This window comes from Gracilinanus agilis, chromosome 3, assembly GCF_016433145.1.
Source record: "Gracilinanus agilis isolate LMUSP501 chromosome 3, AgileGrace, whole genome shotgun sequence".
Taxonomy (NCBI): Eukaryota; Metazoa; Chordata; class Mammalia; order Didelphimorphia; family Didelphidae; genus Gracilinanus; species Gracilinanus agilis.
Window position 1 is genome coordinate 251820323 of NC_058132.1, and position 22498 is coordinate 251842820.

The 22498-nt window shown below is 33.6% G+C and overlaps 1 protein-coding gene across 1 annotated transcript in view; it reads left to right on the plus strand.

Annotated features, from left to right (window-relative positions):
• The window catches only part of TLK1 (tousled like kinase 1), a 192235-nt gene that overhangs the window by 162159 nt on the left and 7578 nt on the right, over positions 1–22498 (plus strand). The window contains exons 13-18 of the mRNA XM_044669801.1: positions 11150–11247; positions 13358–13439; positions 16817–16908; positions 16994–17083; positions 17479–17648; positions 17987–18122. Of these exons, the coding sequence (XP_044525736.1) occupies positions 11150–11247; positions 13358–13439; positions 16817–16908; positions 16994–17083; positions 17479–17648; positions 17987–18122 (668 nt within the window). The remainder of the gene's footprint in view (positions 1–11149; positions 11248–13357; positions 13440–16816; positions 16909–16993; positions 17084–17478; positions 17649–17986; positions 18123–22498) is intronic.

Here is a 22498-nt window from a genome sequence, read left to right on the forward strand (position 1 = left end):
GTTACTTTAGCAAGCTAAGCTCAATTTACCTATAATTATGTACAATTTCCCGCTTGAGTATCATGTATTAAAAGCTTGTAGTTCCTAAGAAAGGCATTGCATTCCCTTAGCAGCTTTTTCCTCTGAGGCAGAGCTGCCAACTCTTTCTTATTTTGTGTAGTTATACTTCTATATGGAATCAATGGATTTTAGTAAACAAAAAATTATTTGTCGAGTGTTTTCATTACTTATATTGATACTGGGGGGGGGGGGTAGGTAAATTCTAGGAATAGGGAAACATTAAGGCTCGAAATAGAGGAATTCTTTCATGTTAACTTTGTAATCCAAATTTTTATTTTATAGTTTTGAAAACTGTGTTGACAAAAAATGGCTTAAGGGGCACGCTTTGGGTTTGGTACTTTCCAAGAAAGATTAGCAAAATTATAAATATATTAGCTGCCTTCATCCCTGTACCATATTCTAGCCATTGTCATACCATATTAAAAAAAATAAATTTACCATTCAGTGACAACCTCCTTTGGCTAACATGAAGATACAAGTTTTATAGTTGCGAGAACCTTCGTCTATGTTTTGCCACTCCTGTTTTACGTTGATGCTTTGAATGGCATGGAGGGATTTTTATGGTGTACTTAATCTCTAGTCTTCTGGCTTATTTATGTAAAGATTTTAGTTTTTAAAGCTCATAAGGAGAGATGTAAACAGCTAAATTCTTTAGTGAGGGTTGGGAAATGATAGTGTAATAGGGATTAGGTGGTTTTTTTTTTGTTTGTTTTAATAATTTCACTTGTGGATTTTGAGAAATGTGTAGGTTTGGTTTATAATACTTGAGTATGATTTCAGAACTTAATTTGGAAAAATGTAAATGAATTTGTAATGGGTGTTGGAGTGGTCAAGGATCATCATCAGCAACACAAAAAGTACCTTGCAGAGATGGAGTCAGAGGGCCAAACTATTTACAGTCTCCTCAGTCTACTAAAACAAAAATCCCATCCAACATGCCACCTGACACCATTTCTCTCTCTCTCTCTCCTTTGCTCCTTGTGATGTGGCATTCACCTCTCCTTGTGCCTCCGTTCTGAAGAGATAACAGTATAGCAACAGCCCTGCCCTTCAGTCAGCACTGCCACAGAAATCCTGTTTTCTGACCGATATTGGCCACCTGCAGAGAAAAACTGAACCAGTCACAGGCAGCAGCAGCATCAGTATTAATCCTCCATGATGAAATTTTTACAGGTCAAGACCAAGGACAGCTCTTTTCTCACTCCTTCACAGTGGATCATTCAACTAGTTGAGATGGAAGACACGGAATTTTCTACAACCTTTTGAACAGTGGAATATAACAGGGCACTGATTTTAGGTGAATGACCACCAATTAATTAATACTGAAGTTTGACCTCCTCTCGGTTAAGGACCTTTTCAAGGACAGCTCTGCCATCAAATTCATCTGTCCCTTAATGTGACGAGTACTAAGAGTTTATGGGTGACATTTGTTGTCACTAAGTTTGGGGTATAAAGTACTTTTCAGTAATGTAGCTAGAAAACCACTAGGGACTGGTTTTCCAAACCTGTTCTTTCAACTATTTTAATTATTCAGTAGAAATCTTTCAGGAGCTACTTCTTTAAGCAAAGGCAAACATATTTTGTGTCTATAAGACATAATGAGAATATTGCTAGAGAGTACCGGAGAGAAAGAACAAGAAAAGATGTTCCTTTCTGTATATATGACCAGGTTAAACATACTGTTAAGTCAATTTCACTTGTGAATAGTATTGCATGCCATCCTGACTTCCTGTCTTGTGTGAGAGTGAGAAAGGAAGTAATTCATTTTGATTCATCTGTCATACTATGAAATTGCCAAGAAATGTTTTGGATCTCTGAATTTAAGATTATATTCTTTTCCCTCATTTCAGAATAAGGATCAAATCTTATGAAGGTGATTAAGCATCATATAGACTCTTGAGAATACAGATCTCTCAGTGCTTCAAGTAGCCCTATAAATGTTTATAAACATTTCCCTCATAGCAATGCTGTGAGGTATCATCCAGCAAGGAATGTAAACTTAGTATGTCTATATATTCTGCTTCTTGCTCTTTTTAAGTATAAATTCAGAATAGCTTTGAATGTTTTATTATTTACTTTTGATGGTGGCAGTATTCTTTTATTCCAATTACTTTATAAGCTGCTAAACCCAAATATGTCTATTTATCTATAAATATAACTAATGAGGCAATGTTAAGTAGTAGAGAAACCAGAACATTCTTGGTTCAAGTTTTACCTTTGGAATTACTAGCTACTTGATCCTAGTCAAATCAGTTAACTGCTGCATGCTCTTAAGTAGCTAAGCATGAAAGTGTCAATCTGCACTAGCAGGAAGATTTTCTCATCTGAGAGTTCCCTGTGCCAGTGAAGTTCCACAAATTCATTCCTTATGCCTGCCTGTACTCTTGAATATTACCTCTTTCAATTGTTTTAGTTAAGTAATTCAGCTCAACAGAGCACAGTACAAATTAGTTTAAATTTGGTGGCCAACTCCAATATAATAAACATTGTTTTACATAGAGTAAAATGAAGATCCATGGCTATAGGCTGTCTTGCAAATGCATTCCATTGGTCATAAGTAAAATTAAATGAGAATGTGGGTAGTTTCACCAAAATCACAGGAAAAACCATAATTATGCATCCTAAGTAAAGATGGTGAATCAGTAATAGCAGCTTCCTATATATAAAACATCCCTTTAGGAAGCAGCTGGGTAGCTCAGTGGATTGAGAGCCAGGCCTAGAGATGGGAGGTCCTAGGTTCAAATCCAGCCTCAGACACTTCCCAGCTGTGTGACCCTGGGCAAGTCACTTGACCCCCATTGCCCACCCTTACCACTCTTCCATCTATAAGCCAACACACAGAAAGTTATGGGTTAAAAAAAACATCCCTTTATAGGAATTTCTAGACTATATGTGCAGAAGCAGAACAGATAGGATTCTTAAAAAGTCCAAAAAACCAAACTGTTAGGACAGAGTGGTAATTAGGATTATGAAAAAAAAGCAAGAAGGGAGAAAAAACATAAATAGCATGCTAGGTGCAATACCTTTGCACATATACCAGAGCTATGCCTAAGATAACTTATGCTTAAGCTTTCTAGATAGTAATCTTTTTAATTAGATGCAGATATCTCCAAACATTTGGGAATGTCAGCTCCATTATGTAGCAGTTATTTTTTTTAAGGACATATTTAAAATACAGTTACTTTTTTTCTTTAGCATTTTAACTTTGCTAATTACTCAAGTATATCTGTTTAGTACTGTGGTGAAAGGCAGTGGTGTTGGATAGCTTGATAACCCTTAGTCAAAATCTACCCTCCATCAATATAAATTGTACTTGTTTTCATATGAATGTTTTAAAACATGAATTTTGCTTTACAATACTTTGATCTCTAAAGATAAATTAAACACAAAGGAAAAAGAGAAGCATAGAAGAAAATGAGAATCAGGAACAAACCAATAGTATAGAGTTTAGGAAATTATTTAGAAAATGAGCCAGGTTTTTGGTTGTTTTTTTTTTTTTATTTTATTTAATTGTCATACAAGCACATTGGAATTGCACTAAAACTATTTAGTTTTAGAGTAGCAGATCAACTGTCTTGTGTTTTTTTAATGCCTAGGTTGAATTTTTGTGTGTTCAGGGTATGTGAGGGTACATACAAAAGAAATGTGGCCATTTGGAAATACAGGGATAGAGGTGGTTAGAGTATGGAGCATAGCTTGAGGTGAAGCAAATATTTCATTTCAGTTTGACTGGAGTTTGAAGGAAAAGTTTAAGGTAGGTCATGGAAGGGAATACTAGAAAGAAGTGAAGTGATTCCTATCTTTTGTATTTTTCATGCTAAGTACCTCTTGGTGGGGAAAAGAAAGAATTGTGTTATCTATGTTACTTTTGATGAGGGTATTTCATTCCATTTAGGAAAACCCAATCATACTATTGTAATCCTGCCTTGTTATCAGCTGTTAGAGAAATTATTCATTACTTTCTCTTTTCTTTCTCATCTTTACATTGTTCGCCCTAATAATTTAGCAGGTGATCAAAGAATGCTAGGTTTTATTAATTTGAAAATTTTCCAAATCCTTGTGTGCTACCTTCCATTTTCAGAAATTATCACTGCTTTGGTGATATGCGTTTAGAAGGTTCTACTCTAGCAGGTACTTGCAGTGGCTTCTTCAGAAGGCTAGATTTTGTTAGGGTAGTTGCATGGTAAACCCAAAGCAATTTTCTGCATTAGAGAAATAGATTAGAGTCATAGACTGGACTTTAAGCTCTCCCTCTAGTTTAAAGTTAATTTAAATAGTATTTAATGAGAGAGGTGTGTGTTTATTCTGCTAAGTTGATGGCAGATAACAGATTTTTGTTGTATTTAGTTAGTAAATGTACAGATTTGCAATAGTTCAGTTTGATAAATTCATTTCAACAAAGATTTGTTAATGGTAATTGTTCCTTTCATTATTAGAAAATGGCTGCTAATTTCTTTTTCTCTGCATGATGGTAATAAATCTAGACAATGTATTTTTGTTATATGGAAGGTGTACACACTTTTTTTTTCTCTAAGAGACTTAAAGATAGAGAGGTGCTGATTGCTTCAGCTAGCTATTCAGTTCACCCCAACCACCTAATTCTGAATGTTTTGGCAATGTCTGTTACTAACCAAAATTAATATCATGCAACCTTTATTACCTCTTTTTAGTGAGGTAACAATAAAGATTGGTTAAGTTGGACAGAATTAATATTTGCCAGGACCTTATGATGCTATCTCTAAAATTTACTTAATAAGTCCTTTAAAAACGTCTGGTATTTGCTTATCTCTGCTACATGTTCCTCTTATTATCTCAACAGTTCCTTGGTATGTTATCAATTAATCAAGGGTTCAGAGTGTCATCTCTGTCCATGTAACTTAAAATCTGTACATCATCTATAATTTCATTACTGAACTATAGTCATTCATTGTCTATTTCTATCTCTTCCTTGGTGTCCCATAAATATGATAAAGTAGTAAGAATATTAGCATCTAATTAGCATCTGAGAACCTGGGTTAAAAAGTCCCACCTCCATCACTTACCACTGAACTATTTGTGTGACCTTGATAGGAGGGTCTTCATTTTACCTCCATAGATCTCAGTTTCTTTATCTATAAAATCTATAAAATGTTGTCCTAAATAGTATTAACTTATAATTTTCTCTCTTAAACTTGTCTTCCATACTTCCCTATTTTTCTTGAAGGTACTATCATATTCTCCATTATCTGCAGTCATAACCTTAGATCCATCCTTTACTCTGCTCCAACCCCCATATTCAATAAGTTTACTAATCCTGTTGATTCTCTTTCCATAAGCTTTCTCATATATGATCTTTTCATTCACCTGTCCTTTTTTAAATCATGTAAATCAGCTAAAATTAAGTGCCTTCTGTGTGCCCTAGGCATTGTACTCTAAGCACTGGGAATACAAAGAAAATTGGCACTTTTTTAAGGCCTTGCTTTCTAGAACCTTACAGTCTAAAGATATCTTCCCCCAAGATGCAGACAACATACAGGATAAATTTGTCCTGTAAGGGAAGAAGGTATTAAGACAAAGGAGGATCAGGAAAGGCTTCTCACAGAAGGGGAGACTTGAAGCTAAGGGGCAGAAATAAGGAGGAAGAGTGTTCCAGGAACAGGAGACAGCCAGTGAAAACAGTTTGAACAAGAGCCCTGATCACCTCTTACTCTTACTTAAGACTATTCAGTTAAATAAAATTTTATTAAGTATCTTTTCATGTTAAATGTACTGTATTAGTATTTAGGATGCAAAAATAAAGACAAAAAGAGTTCGCACCTAACCTCAAAGAACTTACCTTCCTTTGGGTTTGGATAGGGAATAAAACATGTACACCTAAATAAATATAAAATAATTTCAAGGAGAAGAAAATGCTAATAACAAGGGGAATTGGTAGACTTTTCTTGTAGGAGTTATGATACTTGAGCTATGTTTTGAAAGAAGCATTCCAGACATGGGAGCACCACTTTTGGAAAGACATAAGAGAAGTCACGAAATAATACTGGAAAGGGAAGCAGAAGTTAATTTGTATAGGTTTCTTTAAATGCCTAGGCCCAAGATTTTGTATTTCATCTGAGAGACTAGGGAGTCATTGAAAATTCTAGGGACAGTTAGGCAGTACAGTAGATAAAGCACTGGGCTTGCAGTCAAGAAGACTCTTATTCATGACTTCAAATCCTGCCTCAGACACTTACTACCTATGTGATCCTGGGCAAGTCACCTAGTCCTGTTTGCTTAAGTTCTTCATATATAAAAATGAGTTAGAAAAGGAAATGGCAAACAATTCCAGAATTTTGGCCAAAGAAAACCCCAAAATGAAGTCACGAAGAATCAGACACAACTGAAATGACTGAACAGAAAATTCCTTGAATTGAGAGTAAGGCAGATTTGTTTTAGGAAAATCCATTTGACAGCTGTTTGGAATGGATTAGAGAGGAAAGAGATTGGAGGTAGGGAATACCACTGAAGAAGATCTGAGCTTATCAGTACAAATGAAAAATTAGATGTTATGGAGGGTAAGATTGGCCAGACGTGGCAATCGATTACATATAGGGATTAGGGAGGAGAAGAGTCATGAATGATCCCAAATTTATTGACCTAGATGTCAACTGAATTGGGGAAATTTGGAGGAGGTGTGAATTTTTGGGGAAAGATAGTGAGTTCCATTTTGGACCCATTGAGTTGAGATGCCAGTGGGATAAACAGGTTGAGATGTCTCAGAACTAGAGTTTAAAAAGGGAGGCTGAGAGGCTTTCTTATATGGATCTGGGAGTCCTCAGCTTAGAGATTATAGTAGAGATCACAGGAGCCAATTAGATTACCAATGGAGAGAAATGAGAAAAGAATGGCTAAGACTTAGGAAATGCCCAAATTTAGTGGTCAGGAAGGGAGAGATGTTCCAACCAAGGAGACTTGGGAATATAATACCTTTTGATTAGTGACCCTGTTTACAAGTATCTCCTTTCTCCAGTCAGGGGACAAACATTATGCACCAACTAAGTGCCAGGATTATGCTAGACATTAGGGATACAAAGAAAGGCAAAAGACAGTCCCCACTCTAAAGGAACTCACAGCCTAATAGGGAAGATGACGTGAACAACCATGTACAAACAAGATACAGACATAATAATTTGGAAATTATCAGCAGAAGGAAGGCACTAGGATTTGGGAGGATTGATCAGGAAAAGTATATTGGCCTGTAAAAGCTGGAATTTTAGTTGCAACTTTAAGGAAGCCAAGGAAGATAGAAGACCAAGGTGAGAAGAGAAGCATTCCAGGTCTGTAAATACCTAGAATAGGGAGAGGACTATCTTATTCAAGGATGTGATGAGATGTAAGCTATAAGAAAAACTGGAGGAGTGGAGGGTGGCAGGTTCTGAAGAGCTTTGAAATTCAGAGAGGATTTTATATTTAATGCTAGAGGTGATAGGGAACCACTGAACTTCATTGAGTAGGGGTTTGATCATGATTAGAGCTTTGTTTGAGGAAGATAATTTTTGATAACTGGGGGAGAAGGGACTAGAGCTGGGAGAGTGGCAGGGAGGACTGCTATCAGGCCTTCTGCAGTAATTCAAATGTGAGGTGATAAGAGTCTGCACGGGGTATCAGGAGAAAAGGAGGAGTAATCAAGAGACACATTCCCCAGAATGGCAAAATTAGACATGGGGGATGACAATGAAGAGTTGAGGGCAACATGTAGGAGTCAAGCCTGAATAACTAAAGGGAAGTTTAGGAGAAGGAGAGATTAGGGAGAAAAATAACTGAATTTGGTTTGGGATGAATTGAGTTTAAAATGTCTAAGGAACATCCATTAGTCTTAATGTGCAGCAGGCAGTTAGGAGACTGGAGGTCATCAGCGAGGTTAAGGCTTCGTGTTTAAGATTTTAAAATTAACATTGTAGAGCTGAGAATTCAGTCCATGGGAGCTAATGAGATCATTAAGTGAAATAATACAGAGGGTGAAGGAAAGAGGGCCCTGGACAGAGTAGGGGGGAGGGGGGTAACGGGACTCTGTTAGCAGGTGTGACCTGGATGAAGGTCCAGCAAAGGGAACCGAGGAGTCACTTGGAGAGAAGGAGAAATAGACAAGATTGTGTCACCAAAACCCATAGAGAAGAGAATTTTTAGAAGAAGGTGATAGACAGTATCAAAGGCTACAGAATGTATATGGATTGCAAAGAGGCCCCCAGATTAGGCAATCAGAAGTGTGAATGACTTCATACCAGTGGTGTCAAATTCTAATAGAAACCATTACCAGTAAAATCTGTAAATAAGGATCCCTGTTGGCAGTTTATTGACTTGGCTTTTTAAAAAATCTGTTGTTATCTGTGTTTTACTGTATTTTTTTTACTTTGTTAAGTGTTTATTAATGACATTTAATTTGAACCCAACTCTACTTCAGATCTGTGGGCATAGAGGGGAGTGTGTTTATATCTTCTCTATACCACTGCCAAAATGGTCACTTCCTTGCTTAAAAACCACTTTTGTGCTCTGTACTGCTTTAGCCAGGTATTTAAGGCTGTCTACACTATTGTTACAAGTTCCCTTTCCACACTTGATATTTAAATCAATTTGGACTATTTCCTGAATTCACCACTCCATCCCCTAATTTTGTACATTTGCACAAGGTGCCCTTCATGTCAAAAATGCATTCTTTCCTTATCACTTCCTCAAAGAATCCTCTTCAATGAAGCCTTCCTTGAGTCTCCTAGTTGTTAGTACAGTCTCATTCAGTTTTCCTTTTATTATATGTACCTGTATCCCAAGGAGTGTTATAGCCTCTTTATCCCTACACAGCATAATGGCACTTCAACTAATCAATATGTTGGTTGATTTGAATTAAAAAATATTAGAACAAGTGTAGTAGGACAACAATCTGGTCACAAGGTTCTTTATTTTCTTTCATATTCTTGGAATCTGTAATTTGAATGTATCTTTACTTCTACAAGAATTTAACATGCCATTAGGAAACTGTCATATATAGTTGCCATGTTTTATAAAGATCAAAACAAACAAAACAAACAAACAGCAAAGCATCCAAATGATCAAAAATATCTCAAGTGGTCTAAATGACTACAGTCCTGCTAGATTTTCAGAAACATCTCTTAAATGTGTCTTAAGTCTTTTGGGAAAAAAATTAGTAGCATAAAAGAATTTCTAGCACTTTGGTGAATATCCAGTAAAATTCTTACTTATATCCTAGTTATTTTTACTAAGCTTTTAGTATATGTTTCTAATTTGCTTACACTACATTTAAGGTCTAATGGAAAGAACACAGTCTCCTGTTAGAAAACCTAATTCTAATCCTGGCTCTGGCATTATTATCTCTGTTAATTAAGAAAATTTAACTTACTTTTTCCAGGTCTTAATTTCCTCAATTGTTCAAATGAATGGACTTATAACTAGAATATCTATTAAGATCCTTCTCGCCCTTCAGTATTTATGTTCTGTGATTCTTGAGGGGAAGACTCTCCACTAATGTTTGCCCTTTTTCACTCTAGAGGTGACAATTTTTCTAGTCTTTAAAGCCATACACAAACAGAAAATTTTGAGAATAAATTATAAGATTCTTGGAATGTTGGTTATTAATGAAATTTCTTCTGATAGTTGAGCCATTTTGTCATCAATATTAATTTTTTATTATAACCTAGAAAATCATTAGCAAATAAACATTTCCAGATACAAAAGCCAGAAACATAAGAGCTTACATATGAAAATAAATCTGTTACATATCACTTGCATTATATATATATATGTATGTATATATATACATACACACACATATATATATACACACAAATATACATATATTAATACAAGAGTACTAACATTTCCCTGCTTCTTCAGCAACATGTTTTTAAAAATTGTACCTTCATATTTCTAAAGCAAGTATTGACTTCATGTCAGTCATAATGTAAACATATACCTGAGGACCAATTTATCTAGCAATATTCTCCAATGTTTTAAATTGTAAGTTATGGGAAAGTTTACTTTTTTGCTTAAGAGTACATAGAAAATCCTCCTGAATTTAAATTGTAAAGAAAAATCCATCTCTATTAATTGTCTTAGAGCAAGATAATATATTACTTCTTTGAGTTATAAATTCTTTCTCGCTGCCACTTAACCTGTATTTCCTTATTACATAAAATGAAATATAGTTCCTACTGTAAGAGTCATTGTAAGGAGCTATCTTTATCTGTGAGATGCCTTTTTGAAATATAAATAGTTATAATTAAGATTTGCCTAGTAAATCCAGATTTGTTTCCAGAATAATACTAAAATGTTAATAAACAGATCAGATTGCTTTTGTTTAAAATGCAAAAATTTCTCCCCAAAGTCCAAAAGAAAAAATTAAATATTACTTAAATGAATATTAAAGGGTTTTATTTGAGACCCATTCCAATTTAGTCAGAATATTTATCTTTTTTCTAGGGAATATCTATGTAACATGGTTTTCCAACCTGCAGGATTACATTGGGATCTTCCCAGATCTTTGTTTCCCCACAACATATTAATTTGGAAATACTCCAATACAGCCCCTCATGATAGCTTTTATTGTTTGAGGGTGGCGTGGGTGTGTGGGTGTGTGTCTGCATATTTATTTATTAAACATCAAAAGCACTTTGAGTTATTAACTTTAGTGTTAAAGTTCTTGTGAAATATCTTCCTTTTTATGCTTAATTTTCTTTGATAATAATTTGTTCTTAAATTTAAAATTAACATTATCAGAAACTGATTTTCCAACTCACTTTAATGCCACCTATCAATTTCAGACTTCCATTGATCTTCCTGCCATTTTCACTTGAAAATGGTGAGAACTGCTTTTCTGTAGTGCATTAGTAGTACTGAGCATATAGTTATTTAAAGATTTCATGTACAGAATGTTTTTTAAAATTGGTTTTTGCTTTATAGTGTTCTCTCTTTTAGGCATTGAGCAATTAGCTGTCTAGTTCAGTAGGATTTGAAATTTGAGGCATCCTTTATCACAGTTTCATTGATCTCCTAGGGTGGGGGGAAGAATCCTTTTTTAAATAGCAAATAAATTCAGTTTGTCCATTTCCTTCATTTCCAGGAAGAAGCAGAAATCCAGGCAGAACTTGAACGTTTGGAAAGAGTCCGAAATCTTCATATACGGGAACTCAAAAGGATAAACAATGAAGATAATTCACAGTAATGCATTTGCATTTCATATTTTATGTGCCATTTTAATTTTATAATACCAAAAGATATGATAACCCCTTTTTAAGGAAGGGAGGAAAAGAATCCTAAGAAATAAATTTTCAAATAATGTATAGACTGCTATTCATGAAACAATACTTTGTAATGCTACTATATTACATATTTGAAAGACATTTGTATATGTTAACATAAGCCAAGGTTTACAGCAACAAAGATTTCAGTTAAGAATTATTTCTTGAGTTGTGCATAAGATCTTAGCGTTATATTCTGGAAGTTATTAAAAGGAATATACATTCTTTTTGCCCTAAAGTAGTCAACAGTGTTTTATTACTAAATGCTAAGTAACTGGCAAAGACAGGAAAGGGCAAAAGAGTTTCCACTAATGGGAGAAACTGTGTTGGGCTATAGTAATCAAAATGTCATGGAGCTGGAAGATTTGTTTGTACTAATGCACAATGAAATAAGCAGAACCAGAAAAACTTTTGCTCAGTGATTATAGCAAAATGAATATAAAAGAAACTCAAGTCAGTAATTAAGAAACCTGTGAAATTGGCCAGGGAAACAGAGAATGAAGTCTACCTCTCTTTTCAGCAGAGAGGCTGAAGACTATTGGGCAAAAGGAAATGTTTACTTTTTGGTATTTCTATTTAACTGGGCAAAAAGTTCCGTTCTAGGAAAAATAAGAAGGGAGAAGATATTTCCAGAATTCACTATTTTCTGATGTAAAAATAAGACATCAATAAAAAATAATTTTTTTTTAAAAGAAAGTCATGGTAAAAGTGGGAAGAGGCCTATAGTGTGGTTATAGGTCAGACAGAATGTAAAAACATGTATCTAGTCTTAAGGCAAAAATCATTTATTGATTTAAGGCCTTTTAATTGATTTTGACCAACAATGCAAAATGTTAACATTTATGTCCTAGTTTTAAAATGCAAGGCATTCATAATCAGAGCCATTTTTTATTTGCAATTATTAATGATATCTTTAGACTAACAAAACATACAAAACAAATTTTGTCTTAGCTAACTGAAATGTGAACAAAATACTAATTAATTTATTCATCACAGTTTGCGACATTTCTGAAGATTTAAAATCCTGCTGTATTAGAATTTTAATACAACAGAGAGTATAATTTAAAATCTGCCTCACCTCATGAAAATTGTGTCTAAAGATATTTGTGAAAGATTTGGTTATTCAGTTAGAAAATTAGTGAGTTCATATGGTTTCATCATATTGATTATAATCCAGCAGAACACTCATTTTTATATCATCTAGCCTAGTGTTTCATACATGGTGGAGCCTAATGCACATATAACAAACACATATACAATAAATTTATAATGCTTAATAAAAGAAGCTTAAATTATTTCTAGAAACTCCTCATCTTACAATTTGTTGTATGCTATTTTTACTCATTTCAAAAGATAATTAAAACTTTATTTGTTCACTTTGAATTTTTTGCTTTTTTCAAATGGCAACAAGAATTTAATTTGCAGGGAATCAGAATTAACTGTTTAAAACCAGTAATGCTAAAATGTAATCATGGATGAAGGCCATCTTTTTTTTCTTAAAGATTTAATATGCTTGGATGGTAAAATCTTGATTAATTTCTTGATTCTTTGAGGGTAGGGACCATCTTTCACCTTTGCCTTCACACTCACAAAATCTGGCCCCATCCTAGATACCTTAACCCATAATACATACTTGTTGAACTGCAGAGTTGAATGAACACAACTCTTAAATGTAGTAGTTTTTTTTAAAGGCATTAGAGAGCACACATACAAGTGAGAAAACACGTTATTTAAAAAACCACAGTGCTGTTTGTCATTTAACCATATAATGTGATTCTGCTATTAAAGGGAGTTAGGAACTCACTAAGCCAAGTCCTGAAACCCCCACAGGTCAGAGAGATCAAATGGAGATATGAAGAATAGCAGGAACAAGAAGGGGAGAAAGGTTGAAAGGAAGATGTTCTAAGCAGTATGGTAATAAGACAAATTTTAAAAGGAAGACATGGCTAAAAAGACTCTCTAGTGTAGGTGGGACCTTATCATGCCTTTGTCTTAATTTTTAAAATACATATATGAATTTTCCCCCCAAGGTTTAAAGATCATCCCACGTTAAATGAACGATACTTGTTACTTCATCTGCTTGGTAGAGGTGGCTTTAGTGAAGTATATAAGGTAATGTATGTTTCGGTCTCTTGTTTGGATTAATATAGAGAAATTGTCGAGCCTTAGAATTATGGCAAATCTAAAGTTTATGCAAATATGTAGGGCCTTCCTGGAATTTAGTGAACATTATTAGAAGTCTTATAGAATAATGAGATAAACTAATTGTGATATTTTTAATTAGATAAGAAAATTCAGACAATTAGTAAAGACTTGAACCAGGACAGGTCAGACAGGCTAATCACTCAACATTTTCCTTATCTAGAATATGAAAATAATGGTGCATATAATACCTAACCTGCAAGGTTGTTGTGAGCGGCTAATGAGGTAATTTATATAAATCACTTTACAAACTTTAAAAGGGCTATAGTCAGAAATTTTTTATTGTTATTTTGTGACTTCTCATGAAGTCTACATTTGTGTTTAAATATTTGCCAAAAGTTCTAAGTATCCTGCTTCTATTCTAACTAATACCTCCAGATCCATCCTGAACCATTTAGCAAAAGTTCGAATATAAAGATAACCCAGGAATGACTTAAAAATGGGATTTAGACTTTTAACTTAGAAATGTTAGGACAAGAATTCAGTGAAATGGAGACTCGTGATTTCCAGTTTTATACAGAGCAACTCTAATGGTAGTTAATATATGCTAAGGATTCTAGGGTTAGAAATGGCCTTAGACTAGGCAAGCAGTACATTTCAGCTTTAGTCATTGATCCCTCTTCTGTATACTCAAGTGTGTCTCAACACAAGTATTTAGACAGCTCTATTAACAAAACTTTTAAGCTATAAAAATAATTTTAAATGAGACTGGGTTAGTCTAAATATAGAGACTTCAGAGCCTAGCCAAATTTGAAAGTATTTAAGACCTGTTGTTTACTTATTAGCTTTATGGTGTAAAGATGAGCAAGGGAAAGCAAGCAGAGAACTCTTTTCTCTTGATCTTGGACTTGTACCATTATGGCTACTCCTGACACACCCCCATTAGGGATTCTTAAGAATATGCTCATTTTGCAGTTAAAGGCTACAAAATGAATCTTTGTAATTTTTAAAGAATCTCAACTAGCATATGGACCCAAGGTATTTTTTATCCTCCAGGGATTTTTTAGCCAGGTCAGAGATTATGGGATTTTTCTCAAAGCCAATCTTGGTTCCTTAAAAATAGCTTTGAAGAATGAGATAGCTGACTAGCACTTGCTGGCTAGTTAAGATTTGAATTCACTATTAGTTTGATAACCCACAAAAAAACACTAAATAGGGAATTGGAAGACCAAAGACTCTCACTAACGTACTGTTTGACTGGATAAGTCATTTAGGGCAGTTTCTTGAGCTATAAAAATTGAAGCAATTGGATAGGATTACCTTTTAGACCCCTCTAGCTCTTAAGATTAGCAGTCTTCTTCATTTGACCCCCATAAAAGATCCCCAAAGAATTATTTTTATATTTCTAATCATTATTCAATTAAGAATCAAAACTTTTCACTAATAGTTTATGAAGTTATTCTGTTTTCTTCTCATTCTTTATTTTTCACTGTTTATACTTTATGTATCTCTACTTCATTTCTTTTACCAGCATTCATATTGCATTCAGTTTTTATAATATTTTACTCACACTAGCTTTGTTATTCTTGATTTCTTCTGAAACTTAAAAAAAGTAACTCTGCTCTGTCCATGAAATTTGGATGAAAAACTCTTTAGAACAATTTCTGAATATATTCATTCAGTCTCATGCTATCTAATGACAAAGATGCAGTTTATAATATTTGTGGAATGATCTTTCTTACTTGAATGTAAGGTGAGATCCAGTGTTTTATTTAAAGTGTTTTAGGGGAAAAGGGAAAATGTCTTCTTTCAGATAAATGCCAGAAGTCATGCTTGTTTTAAAATTTACACCAAAAAGTGGTGACTTTATGTGATATACAATGAAATCCCTGTTCATGAAGTTAATTTGTTACATAGTGGGCAGTATTTTAAAACCTGTTTCCTTTAGCTTATCTATAGCAATGTTAAATGGGAGTTCATACTTCAACAGTAGACACAATGTTGTTTACTACTCTGAAGAAATAGCTAAACTTGAGACATATATATATATATATAAAATCAATTTGATGCAAATTTTTTTTAACACTACATTAAGCTTCAAGGACAAGGGAACTCTCTGGAATGAGAGATGTCAGGTGAGGAAGAAATATGTTTCCTACCTTTCAGCCTGCAGCCAAAAGAGCCATAGTAATCTGCTGACTTGGATCTCTTGTCTCTTCACAAATTATCTCTGGAATGGGGCCAAAGTAAACTTGATAGTTTTTTTTGTTTTTTTGTTTTTAATTTTAAACCCTTAACTTCTGTGTATTGACTTATAGGTGGAAGAGTGGTAAGGGTAGGCAATGGGGGTCAAGTGACTTGCCCAGGGTCACACAACTGAGAAGTGTCTGAGGCCGGATTTGAACCTAGGACCTCCCATCTCTAGGCCTGGCTCTCAATCCACTGAGCTACCCAGCTGCCCCCAACTTGATAGTTTTTTAATCTTATTCTACTAATAAAATTACAGAAAATTAGAGTGAGAATCTGCTCAGAAGGGTGCTTAATGTTTGGAATTGATACCAACCTATATGTATTTGATAGTATTTCATGTTCTTGTTCTTATATGTACTACTTTGTACTAATTATGTTCTTGTACTTATAATCCACCCTTCTCTGATATGCTAGAGCACATACCACTGTAGTTATAGTATTCCTTCTACCTCTAGTAATAAAATATCTGACAATTTTGCGTGTCATTAAAATACAGTTCTTTCATTAATTAGAGGTATTACTGGGAGTCTACTTAATATAGTGGGGAAAGTACTGGATTTGATGTCAAGAGCCCTGGTTTCAGATCTCAACACCACCACTTACTGCTTGTCGTAATCTATTGACAAATTAATACAACTCCATAACTCACTGGGTTGGTTTTAGAGAATATATTTTGTAAACCTTAAGGCAGTGGCATAGTATGTAAGAATTCCTGCAGATTGCATATTTATTTAGTAAACTACTTATCAGGAATATATGTATTTTATTGTATTTTTATTTGTTGTGTTAAATAATTCTGAATTATATTTTAATCTGATTTGTGGCTTTAATTGACACCTCTGCCTTAAGATTCTAAACAACTCTTAAAAGAGTTTCCAGAGCAAGTGCTAACATCATGAGAGGTAGTTTTCTTATCAGGAGTTCTCTACACAGCTACATACAATCCCCTCTACCCCAAGAGATAATCTACAAATGTAAATCATTGTTACCGTGATCTAGATTAGCTAATTCCTTTTTTAAAAAAAAAACAATTGTTATATTTTGAATGTAAATTTTCTTGGTCTTTGGCTTTAACTATTCTTTGCCTTGGATTTCAGGCTTTTGACCTTTATGAACAAAGATATGCTGCTGTGAAGATCCACCAGCTTAATAAAAGCTGGAGAGATGAGAAGAAGGAAAACTACCACAAGTAAATATTAATGCCTTATGGTTCTTGTGGTAAATTGATCAAGAGTCTTTTGATCATGGAAAATTAACATGCTCTCTTCCTTTAGACATGCCTGCAGAGAGTATAGAATACACAAAGAACTGGACCACCCCAGGATAGTTAAACTATATGATTATTTCTCCTTGGATACAGACACGTAAGTATAGAATAGAGTTTATTGTTAATGAATAAGAAATTTAAAAGTTGTGATAGCTATCTTCATTTTGGAGGACTTTGGAATGTTAAACTTTTTGTTATATTGTATAAAAAAGAGACTTCCTAAAAACCAAGACACCATACTGTGTTTTCCTCAAAACATATTCACTTTACCCTATTCTAGGCAATGTTCGTTATTTTAAACTTCTCTCTCAATGCCTGGATTCTAGGTGTGGGCAAAGGAAGCAATTGCACTTTACTTTTGATTAACAATTAAATGTCAGTATTTCATATATACTTCATTTTTTAATATATTGAGCATAATGATCTTGAGTAATTTGTGATTACATTTAATGGAATATCTAATATATATGTATTTGGTTTTCTCCCTTCTAGGTTTTGTACAGTGTTAGAATACTGTGAAGGCAATGACTTGGATTTCTATCTCAAACAACATAAATTAATGTCAGAGAAAGAAGCTAGGTCCATTGTAATGCAAATTGTAAATGCACTAAGATATCTCAATGAGATCAAACCCCCTATTATCCATTATGATCTTAAACCAGGTAAGTGGGAAATTTATCAAGATAATTTTCTTGTTTTATTCTTTGATATTTGAATTATAGATAACAATTTCTTGATAATTTTAAAATGGTAAATTCATTAAATCATGTGAAAGCTATGCTAACAAACTTTTGAAGTTTGAGAACTATCAGAATGATAGTTAATTTTAGAACTATCAAACTAAAAACTTAATATGTAAATAATTACTTTCTAATTAGTACATAAAATCTATTTTTATGTAATAATTAAAAGAATGAATTGCTTGCAGTTGCACAAACTGGGGAAAACTATACTTTTTAAAAATATTTCCTAATTTTTGTACTTGTTTATTTTTTGTTAGGAAATATCCTTTTAGTAGATGGAACAGCATGCGGAGAAATCAAAATTACTGATTTTGGCCTGTCCAAAATTATGGATGATGATAGTTATGGCGTGGATGGAATGGATCTAACTTCTCAAGGGGCAGGGACTTATTGGTAATTGCATTTTAAGATATTAAAACATTAGCTTTCCCTGTATCAGAGATCCCTTGACCTTTTTTGGAGAAAGGAACTATTTTCCATTTCTTTTAACCCTTGATCTTTAAGGAAGTCAACATTCAGAGTGAAGCCATTGAACAGAACATAAATAGGTTAAGGTGCCACTGAAAGGTGCGCTCCCCTCCCTATAATAAATCCTAGCAGACTGAGCAAGAGTAGCAGACATGGGACCTATTAGGCAGGGTTTTCAGAGCCACCAATAAACATTAATCTGTTTACTAGTTTATGCTCTTGCTTTAAGATGATGTGGATTACTTTTGCAAAGTGCCTTTATGAAATGTCATTTGCCTAACATTACTGAGATTATATTTTAAAAATTGTTAATTAAAAAAATTAATTAAAATTTAAAAAAATAATTAAAAAACCCAGCATATTATGAATGTGTCCCCCATTTGGGTTTTTTTTTGTTATTGTTAAGTATTCTACTATCAAATTGGACATGGTAGTGGATAGGAAAAAACACGAGAGTATTGATTGATTTCTTTTTAATTGTGACTTAATCCTATCTGAAGCTGCATGCAACTTTTGAAGACAAAAGCTTTAGAACTATCTTTATGAAAAAAAAAATATATATATATACATATATATACATATTTATTTATTTATTTATTTATTTATTTGTATGAATATATGCCCTTAAGGAATTTATGGGTATACATGTGTGTATTCACTCATATATACTATGAATTGTTCATCTCATTTTAGGACACACCCAGAGAGTACTAGGGTGCTCATAGAAACTATTTCAACTTGAATTCTGCAAAGCTTGAAATATTTCTGAGTACACAAAAACCTAAAACTTCTCAAATAGAGTTTTCAAAAAAATGCCATTTGTTGCTTAAAGAAAAGGTGGTGACATTTGAAGTAGAAAGTTATTTTTGTTCTAGTTTACTTAAAAGAGCAATGATTACAAACTCAGTTTTGACTTAAATTCCCAGAGTAGGAAGTGTACCTTCAAACAAACAGAATGTATGGATAAGTAACAATCTTCTTTGTGAGTACAGAAGCACAAGAATTTTAGGAGAATTTTATCTTCTTTCTTTTAATGCATGCCCCTTCCCCTCAGCCACTGAAGTCCTTGGTCACACTTTTCTCTTACTTGTAACGGAGTCTTCTGGAGTTTCCAAGGAAGAAAAGCTAGTATGAACGCCTCCACTAATATAATATCTGCTATCATTTATATTAGTACCCCATGTGTGTCAAGCACTAAATTAAACCCATTATAAATATTTCATTTGATCCTCATAACAACCCATTGTGTGGGTAAGATACTCATTCCCATTTTACAGCTGAGGAAACCAGGTTAAATAACTTGCTCAAGGTTACACAAATAATAAATGTCTGAGGATAAATTTGAACTTAGGGCTTCCTTTCTCTGGGTTCATTAATCTATCCACCATGCTGCCTTGCCACTACAAAAAGAGTCCAAGTTTGATGAGAATATGCTTAGTATAAATTAATTAAGCTTCTATAGGCTTGCTTGGTAGAAATCTGACTTCCCTTCCTCAGAGAAAATACTTTCTGATATCAGGTAATTTAAATATGTGCTTTGGAGCACATCCTATTGTCAGTTGAAGTAGTAGGATTTAGAGCTGAAAGGGACCTTACAGGTAATCTATATGATTTTCAGATGAGGGAGCTGAGTTGATTGTGCATATACCAGGTATCACTAAAGACTTAATACAGTTTTAAACTTTATTGACTTGACTAATCGAGGATTAGTTGATCAACTCGGTTTTGGAAAATATATTTTTGCATTATTTTGTCTTTTCAGAAAGTTTGAAATCTAGATTAATTTGTAACTTTTAAGATGTCCCTTTGAAGTCCAAAGAAATGGGTATCATACTTCAAAAGTCAGAGAAATTAATTTATAATCACACTGTTACCTTACTTAATGCTTTACAGTTTTCAAATTTCAAATACATTTAATTTATTTGATTGCAACAATAGTCATGAAAGAGGAAGGGACAGATTATCAACATCGTGATCTGAGCAAATTGGTGTTCAGAGAAATAAAAGGCTTTGTCCTGGCCCCAAAAGTCCAGTAAGCATTACTGGAATGGAGGGCTTCTGTTTCTGTGACTGTATTCTTTTTACTGTTCCATGCTGCCTTTCTGTGAGTTTTCACAGAAATTCTGTGGTATAAACAAAATTGGAACCTCCCTAATTGTAGTTCAAAACTTCATAGCACTACTTCTGAAAATAACCACATTCTTATAGTAGGCAATAAATAACCACTACTTGTTACACAGGATAGAACTAGGCATGAAAAACATAATATAAAACTGTAAGTCAGCTGTTAAATACTTATAAATCCTTAACTGACATTTTCTTGGTTTTTGTTTTAATAAAGTATTCCTTTCATAAATTCAGTCCACTTATATTTATAAAATTATTTCTTGCCCATTTTAAATTTTTTCTAAATGTTTCATAAACATCTGCTTTAGCTCATTTTTCCTTTTTCAAAGGGTAATTTTTTTGGTTTCTATTGTTTATGAGATTCATAGGATCTTGGGGATTTAGAGTATGTCTTAATTCTGAATTGCCTGCTTTCGATTCCGTATTTTCAACAGTATAGGTTTTTGTTGTTTGTTTGTTTTTTAAACCCTTGTACCTCGGTGCATTGTCTCATAGGTGGAAGATTGGTAAGGGTAGGCAATGGGGGTCAAGTGACTTGCCCAGGATCACACAGCTGGGAAGTGGCTGAGGCCGGGTTTGAACCTATCAACTGTATAGTTTTGCTAATTAAGTCATGTGTGCCTCCGATTTAAGACTCCCAAGGTAACTGTTGTGCCATACTTTGGTTATGACAGCTATTCTTTCATGATCTTTGGGGAAATTTTTAGGCAAAATCATTTTTAAGAATGACTAGTGTTTTGCTTTCCATATTTCCCTATCAACCCAAACTAATTTCTTAGTGATACCCAAGAAACCCATGACCCAGCTATTTGTAGCAGAAAGCAGTGGTAAAAGTCTTGGACACTTCATTTTTCCTTTCTTTTCCAAAGAATGATAAATCATTTTGGCCTTTTGCCTTCCATCATTTATGGGAGCAAAGCATCTTGAAGATAAAGGTTTGGTAAGTTTGTAGAATATGACCAAAATTTCCTACTGTTGTTTTACTTATTTTCAACAGTATTGATTGGATAACTGAGTTCAACCATGCTTCTTTTTAAGACTGCTAGAGTTACTATACTATCTGTACCATAGCTTTTTGTTACATATGGAAATCTGGATTTGATATACACAGGCATTATACTCAGTTATGCTTGTTGTGACTTATTTAATTTTCACCATCATTTAAAAAGGCTTTGATAGAGAATTGGATTCAATCATGTTTTAGAGAACATAGGAAAAATATCAGGCCTTATAAATGTCAATATTTACCTGTATCTCACAGCAACTCTGTAGCTCTTCTATTTATTGTAGTTGTATGCTCATCTTCCTTAAACTAATGGCTAACAGATTAATTCTGTCTTTGGAGGACTATAGAAATGAAACACAGAGATCCCTAAAAATGTTGCAAAAGGGAATCAACTAATGAGAATCTTTTTTTGTATGTCTTTATAAAATAAAGCAATGCCTTTGTTATCTCTTTAGCTTTATAATGAGTTGATATAAACAAATGTAGTTTATCAGCCTGATGTGGGATAAGAATAATAATATATAAAATCATAAAATCTCTCAGTATTTATTAACTTTGTGCCAGGTACTATGTGAGGCTTATAAATATGAATAAAAAATTCCAATTCAAAAGGAACTTTTATCCTATAAAACAAAAGATTCTTAACTTGTGATCTGTTATCTTTTTTTTAATATTTTGGATTAATTTTTCACTACAATTGGTTTCCTTTGTAATCCTGTATAATTTACTTTATTGCATTCTGAATCTGCCAGAGGTTTCCATCACACATGAAAAGTTAAGAACTTCTGTTTTAATGAGAGGCAATAAAAATGAATTTATATAAGCATGTATAGAATAAATATAAAGAATAATTTTAGAAGGCAGAAGCTAGCAGTTCAGATTTTAAAAAACTAAAATAGGTAGAATTTGAATTATTTCTTGAGAAAGGTACAGGAAAAAGAAAGGGAGAGGCGGCATCTTGCAAGCATAAAGGCATGGGATAAAGAAAAAGGAGTTTCATGTTTGACTGGATCACAGAGTATTGGAAGGGAGTAATGGACAAAGATGTTGGAAAAATTGGTTGGGGTCAATTTGAGAATGATTTTAGTAGCTGAATATAGAAAACTATACAGGTATCCCTTCCTCATCACAGAGGTTAGGAGTACAGTATCTCCATGATCTGGAAAAA